This window comes from Oryzias latipes, chromosome 19, assembly GCF_002234675.1.
Source record: "Oryzias latipes chromosome 19, ASM223467v1".
Taxonomy (NCBI): Eukaryota; Metazoa; Chordata; class Actinopteri; order Beloniformes; family Adrianichthyidae; genus Oryzias; species Oryzias latipes.
Window position 1 is genome coordinate 8,005,653 of NC_019877.2, and position 12,674 is coordinate 8,018,326.

At 40.1% G+C, this 12,674-nt stretch overlaps 2 protein-coding genes across 6 annotated transcripts; one reads left to right on the forward strand and one right to left on the reverse strand.

The window, feature by feature from the left end:
* Nucleotides 1-4,769: 4,769 nt before the first annotated feature.
* vkorc1 (vitamin K epoxide reductase complex subunit 1) lies at nt 4,770-6,790 on the reverse strand. Its single transcript, XM_004080314.4, has 3 exons — nt 6,107-6,790; nt 5,086-5,195; nt 4,770-4,993 (listed from the first exon to the last, which is right to left on the reverse strand). The coding sequence occupies exons 1-3, from the start codon at nt 6,286-6,288 to the stop codon at nt 4,782-4,784; spliced, it is 504 nt and encodes a 167-aa protein (XP_004080362.1). The 5' UTR covers nt 6,289-6,790; the 3' UTR covers nt 4,770-4,781.
* Nucleotides 6,791-6,955: 165 nt separating this feature from the next.
* On the forward strand, nt 6,956-12,638 carry LOC101157651 (mitogen-activated protein kinase 7). 5 transcript variants are annotated; one of them, XM_020711895.2, is made up of 8 exons: nt 6,989-7,039; nt 7,871-7,920; nt 8,393-8,657; nt 8,758-8,923; nt 9,189-10,666; nt 10,741-11,807; nt 11,888-12,018; nt 12,328-12,638. In XM_020711895.2, the coding sequence occupies exons 3-8, from the start codon at nt 8,396-8,398 to the stop codon at nt 12,473-12,475; spliced, it is 3,252 nt and encodes a 1,083-aa protein (XP_020567554.1). In that variant the 5' UTR covers nt 6,989-7,039; nt 7,871-7,920; nt 8,393-8,395; the 3' UTR covers nt 12,476-12,638. The 5 variants fall into 5 exon arrangements, with proteins under 5 accessions (XP_011486362.1, XP_020567554.1, XP_011486363.1 ...); XM_011488060.3 differs by lacking the exon at nt 7,871-7,920 and having other exon boundaries at nt 6,956-7,039; XM_011488061.3 differs by lacking the exons at nt 6,989-7,039; nt 7,871-7,920 and adding an exon at nt 7,063-7,249.
* The last annotated feature ends 36 nt before the right edge of the window (nt 12,639-12,674 follow it).

Sequence of the window (12,674 nt, forward strand, 5' to 3'; positions counted from 1 at the left end):
ACTCCATTCTTGAGTTTTTCATGTTGAGATATATTTTTGGGTTACTTTTTGGAGCACCTTTTGGGGGTTGTAATAGTTTCATTTTAACACAATTTACGTTTTTTTTTTTTTTACCCTGATTTTTTTTGTTGTTTTTTTAAGTAATCCAAAAAGAAGTTGGTCCCTTTTTAACCTTGGAGTTCAGTTAAGTTATTTTGACCAATGGAGTTTTTAGTGTGTAAGATTCAAACATTCAAATGATTGCAACACTTTACATTTTTAGTCTCAAGATATCCATCTGTGTGACCATGCTATTTATCAGGTGTTACTCAGACTGAATCGCCGGTGACTGACTTAACTCAGCAAAGGAGTCATAACTGCGGAAAAAAGATATTGTAGATTCTATAGAGTCCTATTTGTGCTCTGTAAGTCACTTCCTCCCTGAGACAAACAAGGGTCTGTCAAGTATTCAAACCACATGTCTGTCTGTTTTTCATTTAAGCCTGAGAGTTGAAAAAGGCAGCAAAATCGAAACTATCAGACAGAAGTAAAAGGGTTAAAAGAAGGAAGTGACATGTTTTTTCCTTGTTACTTCATGTAAGTGAGGAAATTGTGAAATGCGCAAGTAAGATCTAACCATAAATCTAACTTTGTTCGACCTTATCGGCTATGTGCCATCGAGGCTCTTTTCTTTGTTTTAATGATCTTAGTCATTTGCTTTAAAAAACGAGCAATACAATTCATACATTTCAATTGGTTGTCTCTCAACGTTTTAAATGTTCCCTTTTTTTCTTTACCTGATGTTCTTTTCTTTATGGAAAATCTGGACCCGGGAATTTCTGATGTTATCAATGTTGTTATTATTTTATCCAAACATTTTATTCATTTATGTAAATGGAAAAATACATGCCCTTTGTTTAGTATTTTTTTAAATTATTTTTCTGATTATTATAAGTGTCTTAAATGGATTCCAAACAAAAACAAGAAAACTACAGTAATTTATCAAAATATATCAAAAATGTTGTTATTTTGTATTGTTTTTTGCTTTGCCTTTTCCCAATTTTTTAAATTTTGTTTTGTTTTTGCTATATGCGCATTTATAACGTTTGTTCACCCTAACTTGATTTGTACATGAGCACTAAAAAAACTTAATGTGAATTTCTGTAAATTGAAAAATGTGCAATAAAGTTTATTGGAAAAAAATTCATACATTTTACTTGATTGAAAGGGTTCTATGAATATTGAACAGGCAGTAAGTTATGAGAAACCAGTGGCGCTACATTTCTTTTCAAATCTGTTTGTGGACTGTGTTGTTGTGTTACCGCAGCATTTGGATGTGTCTTTGACCTGTTTCCACAGAGTTACCTAAAGTCATTAGTTGATGCTTGTGTATGTCAATTTTCAGAGAATGAAGAGAAAGTTTACATATATTCTTATTTTAATTTATTTTAAGAAGGAAAGTACAGCAGAAGGAGCAAAAGAGATGGTGCAACAGAGGAGTAATGAGGAGGAGGAAGATGAGACTGAGCAGCATGATCCACAGCCATCATGAATGACAGAAGATAATGAGGAAGACAAACATGAGACAGCATCAGATGAGGGACAGTCAGGATCATTGGTCAGAGAACTCAGCAAAAGGGGCTCTACCTGTTCCTGGACCAACAGGTGAAGTTATTAATGAAACTGTTTCATGTTTATTAGTCTGAATAGAAATGTCTACAGATATAATGAATTGTTGCCATGGAAGGGTATTATTATTTTTATTTTAGCACAACTGACTTTTTGTTCATTATAGATATCCCCTAGTCAAGAGCCAAACACCCCAAGCAGACACATGTAACCCTTGTGCTATCCTAGGCACTTTAACATTGGGAGTTGGGTCATCTAGACCCACTATACAGTGCTCGGAACCTTTTTTCTTCAATGATTTGTGAACCTCACTTGTGTCCATTGATTACATGAAATCTTTCCACCTTTATCCACCTTTGTCATGGTAGGGAGAACACGTCAATGTAAGGGTGGGGTCATCTAAGATAGCACAAGGGTCAGGCATTAAATATCAACAAAATAAATAAAAAATACATCAGTAGGCTGTTAGTTTTCTAAAAGCTGTTTTACTACGTTTAGTAGAATTAATTTTATAAATATAGCTCATGGTTTTTGTGTGCCAACCCAAGATTTAAAGTGGCCCCCTACCGGCCACCCCCAGGAAAAATTTCTGGAGGCACCACTGTGAGAAACTAGGAGCAACAGATGTTCGTGGTCATTTTGTAGAAGTCAGCAGTTCTCTTACTAAACCTTTTCTATTTCCAAATAACAAGGAAGTTCTGTTTGAAAAACTTAAGAGTTCATTTCTAGGAGATAGCGGCAGGAGTTCATCGGAAATTCGCCTCTGAGTTGTGGGCGGGACTGTTGGCAGGGAGTAAACCTGTGCTCATTCCACATCATCTCTTTGTTTACACACAGTTTTGAACCAGTTCAGATGAAGAAAACAAAGACGTTCATGGATCTAGTCATGGAACGGAGTAGCGAGCTTGTGGCATGCCAGTCGTAGTTTGTACTAACTACAAGCTTTTGACATTTTTCCACAATTTGACTAAAGAAAAACTCAGAAATGCAATTTTAAGCTTAATTTTCTTCATATCTGTCCTCCATAATGAGAATAAATACTACTAGAACATGTTTAAAAACAGGATTTTGAGTCTTTACTGATACGGATCACTAATTGGGAATCACTAATCCCTATTGGTCTAAAATAATTCAATTCAATTCAATTTTATTTGTATAGCCCAAAATCACAACAACCGTCGTCTTGATGGGCTTCGAAGTAAAACATGAACTCAAAAGGATCACGAATACAAAGAGTTCAATAGGAAAATACTAAAATGAACTAAGAAACTGACTAAGCTATACTGGCATCCCTGCCCTTAGACCCCCCTTCGCGGTAAGGAAAAACTCCCAAAAAAACCGGATTCCGGAAAAAACGAAGAAACCTCAGGGGTGCCCACATGAAGGAGGGATCCTCCCCCAGGACGGACAGGCGATACACATTTGGAATAATTTTAATTGAAATTGCTTTTCTATGACGCCTGTTTCTAAATTGTCACAAGTTTATATGGATTTAAAGGAGGGAAATAATATGAAAGTCACCAAAATAAATTCAGGACTTTTACGATGTGTTGGACCGAGAAGGAAATGGCTGAGATGAGGGTCAGCTCCACCACGTCTGAAGTCATGGTTCTGATTAAAGAGAGCGCTGGTTTAGAAAGCAAAGCTCTCAATTTACTAGTCGATCTTTGTTCCAATAGTCACCTATGGTCAGAAAAATCAATGAAAATGAGTTTCCTTCACAGGGTGAGGAGTTCGGTCACTCGAAGAGAGCTTGGAGTAGAGCTGCTACTCCTCCACATCAAGAGGAGCCAAGTAAGTTGGCTTGGTCATCTGGTCCAGATGCCTCTGTTGTGAGGTGTTCTGGGCATGTCCCACTGGGGAGAGACTCAGAGGAAGACCTGGGACATGCTAGAAGTACTCCGTCTCTCAGCTGACCTGGAAACGCCTCTGAATCCCCCAAGTAGAGCCGGAGGAGGTGGCCGGGTATTGGGAAGTCTGGGCTTGGACTGCTGCTCCCACAACCTAGTAACAAGGTTTTTTATTTTTCACATTCACTGTATCTTTTTAAATGTTTGAATTTTGTACAATTTCAAAATGATTTTTTGCACAACTCAAAATATTTGCAGTGAACTACCTCATATAACTGTGTTTTATAGCTTTTTTTTTTTTTTTACAAAACATTATGCTTTGTTCTTTACAAAATCAAAAGGGAGTCATGTCCTTATCTTTGTTTTTTGTTACATCTCATTTACTATTAGCAGTTTGTCAATTAATCAGATCGTTTCGACCTTATTTTGTGATGCATCTTTAAAAAAAAGAATTTATCTTTGTAATCAGAAGCTTTAAAAAAAGTCAATAATGTTGTAAATTTAGGACGGGTGGTTAACCCTTGTGCTATCCTATGACCCCATCCTTACATTGACGTGTTATTCCTACCATGACAAAGGTGGATAAAAGTGAAGATCACAAATCATTGAAGAAAAAAGGTTCAGCGCACTGTCTTGTGGGGTCTAGATGACCCAACTCCCAATGTTACAGTGCCTAGGATAGCACAAGGGTTAACATAAGCTTGGACACATAAGTTAGTAATGTCAGCCATGACCGTTTAAAAAAAAAATGATACCTCTTTTTGAGTTAATTTACAGATGTGACTTGCTGCTTTACAGCGATGGGCACTAAAACAAGAACGAAAAATGAACTAAGAATTAAATACCAACAAATGTCTAATTATTTATTAGAAAACATTGTCTCCAGACATTTCACTGTAAAATAATTCACATCTTGTACATACTATTTGCAGTAATGAAATAATGATTAAATTAAAATTAGGGCATCATTTCCTCTATATTTTACATCTATTTTTGATTGAAAAATGTAAGTGCAATACTACGGATCCATCTTTCTATCTCACTATGTTTGTATTTGGCGCCCCCTTGTGGTTGTTTTCTAGATTTCTTTGTAAAATTTGATGAGTTCAAGACATACTCATGACAGAAAAACAATAAAGGATTGACAATGGTAAAAAAAATTTTAATCACAAATGCAGTGTTGCTAAAAATATGTAACTGTATTGCCTTTTCTGAAAACAAAACAAAACAAATAATAAAATCATTCAGCAAAACCGATACTTCTCATTTTACGCTCACTGCAGATTGGCTTAATCAGGTTTTGAAATTTGATTTTTTCCCATTTTATCCAGCTTTTTTCTTGATTGCCTCCACCGCTCTCCTTCGTTTTAGGTTTGTGTAGAACAGTGCAAAATTGATAACATACGTTGACACACAAACCATGCAGAAATCTCCCAAAACAAAGGCCAAAATAGATGCAAGATAGAGTGAGCCAGCCAGAGACACCCAGGAGGAGAGGACCAAGGCCAGCGCTGCCTTTTTAGACAGAGATAGTCCTGCAAAAAAACAAAAATTTATTTGACTTATCTTAACTTAAACTGTGTTAAACTAAAAGATGTCCACTGTAATTTTACTATGGTTCACTTACCGAGACCCAGCTGCAGAGTGTAAAATATGATGCCAAGGATGCTGTTGGGCTGGTTTAACAGACTATCTGTGCCCACAAAGTACTGGACCAAACCAAAACCACGTCCCCATCTGCCAGGGAGAAATTAAAACATGGAATCCAATTCCGGAAAATGTTACAAAAATCGTAAAAGTTTTCTTTGCATGAAAAAAAATTAAAAATAGTTGTCAAAGTAAAGGGCACGTCATGTTGGAAATATGTGAAATAACTTTGTGAGACATGCTATGGAGTCCATGCCATGGAGTCAGGGACACAACAAAATATTTACTTAAAATAATAGTTTTATGACCACGAATTAATATTTGATGACCAAGACTAAGGATTTTATGGGCACAGATGACTCATTAGTACCCACAAATTACTAGTGTGGGCACAAAACTGGCTAATCTGTGCCCTTTAAAATATTCACGTCTAAACAAAATATTATTTTGTGTCCACAACATGCTAATAAAATACCAACTTTTGGCCACAAAAAACAATTTTTAGCCACAAAATGCTAATCTGTGCCCATACAATGATAATTAATGGACACAAAATGCAAATGAAATGCTAATTCGTGCACACAAAATACTAAATTGTGGCCACAAAATGCTTATATGTGTGCACAGATATATGCCCACAAACGGCTAATAAAATACAAATTTGTAACCACAAAATACAAATTTATGTGGACAAAAAAATTTATGTGTTTTAAACAAAACACTAATTTGTACCACAAACTACTAATTTGTGTCCAAAAATACTAAACTGTTTTTTGCAAAATGCTAATTTGTGCACACAAAAAGTGTGAATCAATTTACTTTTTATTTTATTGTATGTCACATCCAGGCTTCCATACCCTCAATGGGAATTTCTAACACGTGGCAATGCTGGGGGGTGGAGAGAATCCACTGAAGTTAATGCAGGTTTTCAGCTTGTTAGGGGAAAAAGTTTGGAGTTGGCGCAGTTACTGCCGCTACCAGAAGGAAGAATGAAGTCATACCTAGAGGTGAAAACTTTGGAGCAGCTGACAGCCTCCCCCAGGTCGCACATCGCCCTGTAATCTGGGTCTCTCTCACGGGACAGCTCGACGTGGAGGGCATACACGGATAAAACCAAGCCGAAGAAACACAGAAAAACGCGCGCCTTCCTCTCCCATGCCGGCATAGCCTGATTTGCAGCCATGTGGACAAGTCTGGACAAATATGGATCACTATGAAAGTTTAGGAAATAAATGCCAAGATCAGCTTTAACAGTCTTTCCTCTCTTGTCCTTTGCATGGAGGCTCTGTTAGGAAACAGTCTCTTCTGATTGGACTCGGGAACTTTTTAAGGTTTCCTGTCATTGGATGTTTGGGTCCAGATGTTGAACCTCACATATGGTCGTTAAAGTTTGTTTACTACGGCCTTCAGCCTGTGCAGCTTTCTGGAAAAAAAGAAAGAGAAAAAAAGTTGCTGTGCGCATGCAAGCTGTACAGCTTTATAGAGAGATGTATAATAATAATTACAAATGAATAAAATAAATCTTTTTTTTAAAATAAAACTTCGTTCCATGATTTGCGTAAGTCTGTATATATGCATTTATATTTACTTTAATATTGTTTTTTTCCTTTTAGTAAATAATACTTAAAAAATCAAAAAAACAGCTAATTGCTGCTTTGTGAACGTGTTATAAAAACACAACATTTTAGCATGTTTTTTTCTTTGTAAATGACTAAACGAATAAAAATACAGTAAATACGTCATGTTTCGTTTTCTAAACTCAGTTCGTGGAAATAATAAAGATATAAACAAAGACAATCTTTGTCTTCTTAAACCCCGCCCTAAATTTTCTACGCAATTTCATTGGACAATTTCTTCAACGTTCTCTCATCTCATTGGTTCTTCGCTTTGCACTCAAAAGGAATAAGGAAGCGATTGAGGAAGCTCCACACAAGGTATTTTGAGGCTTCTCCGACTTTAAACATAATTATTATTGTAAAAACGTCTTAGAATATACAAATATGACATGCATTTTAGAAACGCTCGCGTGTAGTTTACATTCAAGCTTCATTACAACAAGAAAAAAGACCGTTTCGAGGCATTAATCAAAAGAAAAGACAGGTTCAGGTAGCAGTTAGGTTACGCCCCTGCGTCACAAAAAGTGGGTAAGGCTACGGTCATATATCTTTGTTTGTTGTTGGCAACACAGAATGTCAATTGCTGTGTTTTGAAGCTACCGTTAGGCCGATTTGATCGCTAACTAATCTGTCTCAGGACCTTTCACTAAAGGTAGGGGGTTCGTCCAGTTTACTGCTGGGCCTCACGGTCTGTTAGCACTGTTTGGATTCTTTATGTTCATGACATTCGTTTGCTTTGTGTCAAACAATATTGTTCTATTTACGCAGAAAACAAGGCTTCTTTCTGTAATTGGTCAGGGACAGGATATTACATACATTGTGGCTTGATTACTATTGTTGTTTTAACAGTCCGATTTCTCTTTTTAATTGTTCTATTTCAGACTGGGTTACTCTCAGAAAAAATACTTTTGGTGTTTCTTCAAAGTTCTTTTGATTCCATTTATTGATCATTTTGATCAAAACCTGTTTCATTTGCACATAACTATTTATTTAAGATATTTACAACATTTTGATCAAAACATGTTATTTCAAAATAAAGCTTAAATATTACGGTAGAGAATTTTTTGAAGATGTATGATAAAGTTGAATTTTTTTGTGTCTATACTCATTTAGGCCACCCAGTAATCCAAGCTGACATTGTTTTAACAGGTTTCTGGTGTGACATTTCAGCCCTGGGATTTCATGTGGGAAGTATAGATGTCAGTTCTTTGTTAATTCTTGGAAACTAACTTCATGAAAAGCAGTAAAGTGACAGAGAGAAAAACTCACAGTAATGTAGATGAAAGTCTTTTAAAAAGGGCTGCACGATTTAGAAAAAAAAACATGCAATGTGTGATATTAGTGATCAATATTGAAGTGATGATTGAACTTGCGATACATGAACAAAAACAAAACAAAAAATATTTCATTTCTATTGGAATAGTTTCAATAGAAGTCTACATTAAGTGTAAACCAAAGGACCCACATCAACAAAAAAGGGGTCCATCCGATTGGTCAAATGCGTAAAGGTTAAAACCGTCAAGCTGCCATAGGATGGTTTTTGCATGTGTGTTAACATTTAAGGTAACCATAAATTGCATAATTGCTGATATTGTGATGCAGAAAAATATGGGATTTATTGTGCAGGCCCACTTTTAACAGTTTTTTTTCTTTTTCTTCTAATCTTTCCAGAAAATGGCTACAAAAAATGCTGTGGCTGGAAAAATTGAGTCCAACATGGCTTCACCTGAAAGAATGGCCACGGAAAAGGGCAGAGAAGCCCAGAACCAACAAGGAGTGGAAGACGCCGACACCAGCACGACGGCAAAGAACCTGGCGTTGCTGAAAGCACACTCTCTCGATGTGAAGTTTGACGTTGGGGAGGAATATGATATCATAGAAACCATTGGTACCGGGGCATATGGAGTCGTTTCATCTGCCAGAAGACGGGACAATGGTAGTTACTGTCTGCCACACATTCTGAATACATGAAGAAATTGAATACGAGCTGCTCCTCACTCTCACTGCTCATCCCTCCGTGTCTTTCACATACACAGGCCAGCAGGTGGCAATAAAGAAAATCTCCAACGCTTTTGAGGTGGTGACAAATGCCAAACGCACCTTAAGAGAGCTTAAGATTCTCAAACATTTCAAACATGACAACATTATCGCCATCAAAGACATCCTCCAGCCAAATCTTCCTCACTCAGCCTTCAAGTCTGTGTATGTATACGTGTCCTTTTGGCTCATAAAAAACAATTTTCCATTTTAAAATGTTTTCTATGGATGAAATTGCACATAAAATGGGAATCTTTTAAAAACTTACATTTATTGTATGTGTGTGCCTTTAAGTTTTGCTCTAGACAGATTTAACCACTTTTATCTCTATTAGTTAAGTTAGTTAAGAGTATTTCAGTATTTTTAGAGGTCACTTCAAATGCTTTGAGGAGAATCTGTTGTCTTACCTCTTTACTTGCTGTGTGTCCAGGTATGTGGTGCTGGACCTCATGGAGAGTGACCTTCATCAGATCATCCACTCCACCCAAACACTAACCCCCGAGCACACGCGCTACTTTCTCTACCAGCTCCTCCGTGGCCTCAAGTACGTGCACTCTGCCAACGTCATCCACCGCGACCTCAAACCCTCCAACCTGCTGGTGAATGAAAACTGTGAGCTGAAAATCGGGGACTTTGGCATGGCCAGGGGGCTAAGTTCCCACCCCGAGGAGTCGTACTCCTTCATGACCGAGTATGTGGCAACTCGATGGTACCGCGCTCCTGAGCTGCTCCTCTCTCTGAACCATTACAGTCTGGCTATTGACCTGTGGTCTGTGGGCTGCATCTTTGCGGAAATGTTGGGCCGAAAGCAGCTTTTTCCTGGGAAACACTACGTCCACCAGCTTCAGCTCATTTTAAGTGTGTTGGGCACACCTCCTGAGGGTTTAATAAGCGCTATAAGGGCTGAAAGAGTGCGCTCCTATGTTCAGAGCCTTCCATCACGAACTGCTGTGCCTTTGTCCAAACTGTACCCACAAGCTGAACCAGATGCCCTGGACTTGCTGGGGGCCATGTTGCGCTTCGATCCCCGCCAACGAATCGGTGTGACGGAGGCACTCGAGCACCCATACTTGGCGAAATACCACGACCCGGATGACGAGCCTATATGCGTTCCAGCTTTTGACTTTGAATTTGATAAGATTGCAATGAGCAAGGAACAAATCAAAGATGCCATTTTAATGGAAATCCAGGACTTTCATAAAAAGAAACAAAGCTGCCGTCAGAAGCTGCAATTCAAGCCATTGCCGAGAGGGAACAAGGGAGCCGCTGCGCAAAGTAATAACCAGAGTAATGCTCCAACTGCTGACAATCTGACCGAATCCTCACTGCTTCCAATGGTACCAAGAGCACAACAGATACAGCAGCAGCAAAACCATCCAGCAGAAGCAAACCAAGCATTTGCTGATCAGATCAAAGCCTTTGACAAGTCTGCAGCCCTTTTAGATGTCACCAGGACATGCGTGACCCACAATTTATCGCTTCTCAGTAAAACTGAAAGTGGCCCAGTTGACGTGGATATGCCCAGTGCCAACTCTGACAGCGGCCAGCCGGAGACGATAGATTTAACGACCCCAGTGTCTAGTCAGGGTGCTTCATCGGAAGCGATGAGAGACCGTGAAGTTCATGAGTATTTAATGAACACTCAGGCTCAGTCAGCGGCCCAGGCTCCCACCACTGCACCGCCACGGAGGACGGCACCCATACCCGCCTCTGCCCACTCCCTGTCTCTGTCTGTGGCACAGGCCCACTCACTCTCTCAGTCCCTTTCACAGTCACTTGGCAAGAACTCGAGGAGTTCTCAACCTGCAGCAGAGGGAACCAGGAAAGAGGGCGCCATTTCAGAGGACACCAAAAATGCCCTTAAGGCAGTTTTATTAAAGTCTGCCATCAGACAAAAAGCCAGGAGTGGTAAGCTCAATATTTATCATTCCTTGTTTTTTTTGGCTTGCATTTCTGTGCATTCTCTGATCTGTTCTTTGCAGATGGAGGAGCCTCGGCCATCGGTATTGACTGCGGTGCAGGAGGAGGCGCCTCATCCTCCCTGTCCTCTGTTCTAGAGTCCCGTCGGTCTGTCACAGCCCAGGAGCGTCAGCGGGAAAGAGAGGAGAAAAGAAAGAAGAGGCAGGAACGAGCAAGAGAGAGGGAGAAAAAAATGAAAGAAAAGGAAAGACGGGAGGGAAAACAGGGGGACTCTTTGGGTGGGGTGTTGCTGAGTGACAACGACAAGAGCTTGTTGCAGCGCTGGACGAGGATGATGGACAGCCGCTGCGACAAATCTCAAACTCCTAACAACGATGGATGCAAGAACAAGGATTGTAACGAGAGTTCTCACACGGGTGCAGTTACAGAGATCACCGCGGAAACGATGAACAATAAAACCGACGAGGCGAGAACGTTTCAGGCACACAACCAGCTAATCTCTCAAGTAAACCCGAACCAGCATGGCTTGTTTCAGTCGCCCAGCGCTCAACCACCATCATTGCCTTTCTCCATGAACCAGCAGACCCCCTCAGCTGATCTAGTTACTGTGAATGCAGGGATCGACTTAATGGCCATGGCTGGTGGGTTCGTTAAAAACGCCCTGAAGCCTCACCCTGAAAGTGGCGTCCAAAGCAGGTTTGGCTGTTTAGGGAATTGGAGTGGCCAGCAACTGGCGACGAGGCCGCCACACCAACCAAACAGAACGACACAGCCGGCGCCATCCAGCTTCCTGCAGCCCCAAACCAAGGCTGACCCGCAGCCACAGCTGCTCCCTTTAGAGAGTTTTTTGTCAAGAGCGGCAACCCTCAACGCCCAAGAGACCAACGGGAACATGGGCATCGGAGGTCAGAATAACCTCAATACGATGACAGGAAATTCAGGGCAAATAGAGAAGCTATGTTCTACATTAGGAGGGAAACCAACATCAGAGACCAGAAATCCCCTCTGTGGGACAGTAGGGGTCTCCTCTCAGCCTCATCCCAGCCTGGTGTTCACCGATACAGGACAGCAGGGAGCCCCTACTGCTCCTGACATCCACACAGTCACCCTGCAGCTGTCCAAGTCCCAGGTTTGGACTGGGATTCATTTACAGACAAGTCTTAGTTTACCTTTAATGGAAACAAAAGTTTGTGTGTTTTCCTCTGTCAGGTGGAGGACATTTTACCGCCGGTGTTCTCAGTCACCCCTAAAGGCAGCGGTGCTGGGTATGGCGTGGGCTTTGATCTGGATGACCTTCTGAACCAATCTCTGACGGACCTGCAAAACTGTGACCGGGACAGGTGAGATCTGATACTAAAACTTAAGAGTTCAACAGAAACATCAATACTCAACTGGGAATCTACATCATCATCATAATGCAAAATCTTTCACACTTGAGGTCTTTTAGTTCCCTTATATCAAACCAAGTGTCCCTTCTATATGCAATCCAAAATACAAAGAGAGCTGGGTTAAAGTCAAACAGGTTTGACCTTCTAGTCAAAATGTAAAATTCCGGTAGTTACCGACATGCACGCCATGACATGCATTAACCCACGTGCTGCACTTTTACTGAGAGCACACCGTCTTTTTCATTTTCTTTTGTCTTTCAGCTATGACTCAGCCCCCCTCTCCGCCTCCCTCTTATCCGACTGGAGCGAGGTGCACCGCATGACTCCAGCTGACCTGGAGTCGCTGCAGCAGGAGCTACAGCTCGGCTCTCCCATGATCCTCTCTGATGGCATAGCTCCCGACTCCTAAGTTACATTTTAAACATTTGGAAAACGAAATTGCTTTTTTTAGAGAGAGAGAACACAAGACTGATTTCTCTGTAATAAAAGACAAATCTTGGAAATAAATGCATGAATGCTACGTCACTTTAAATAAAAAAAAGGTAAAAGATACCTAAATAAAAGTGTGCACTAAATGCAATTTCCCCTTGATCTCTTACAAAAAAGCC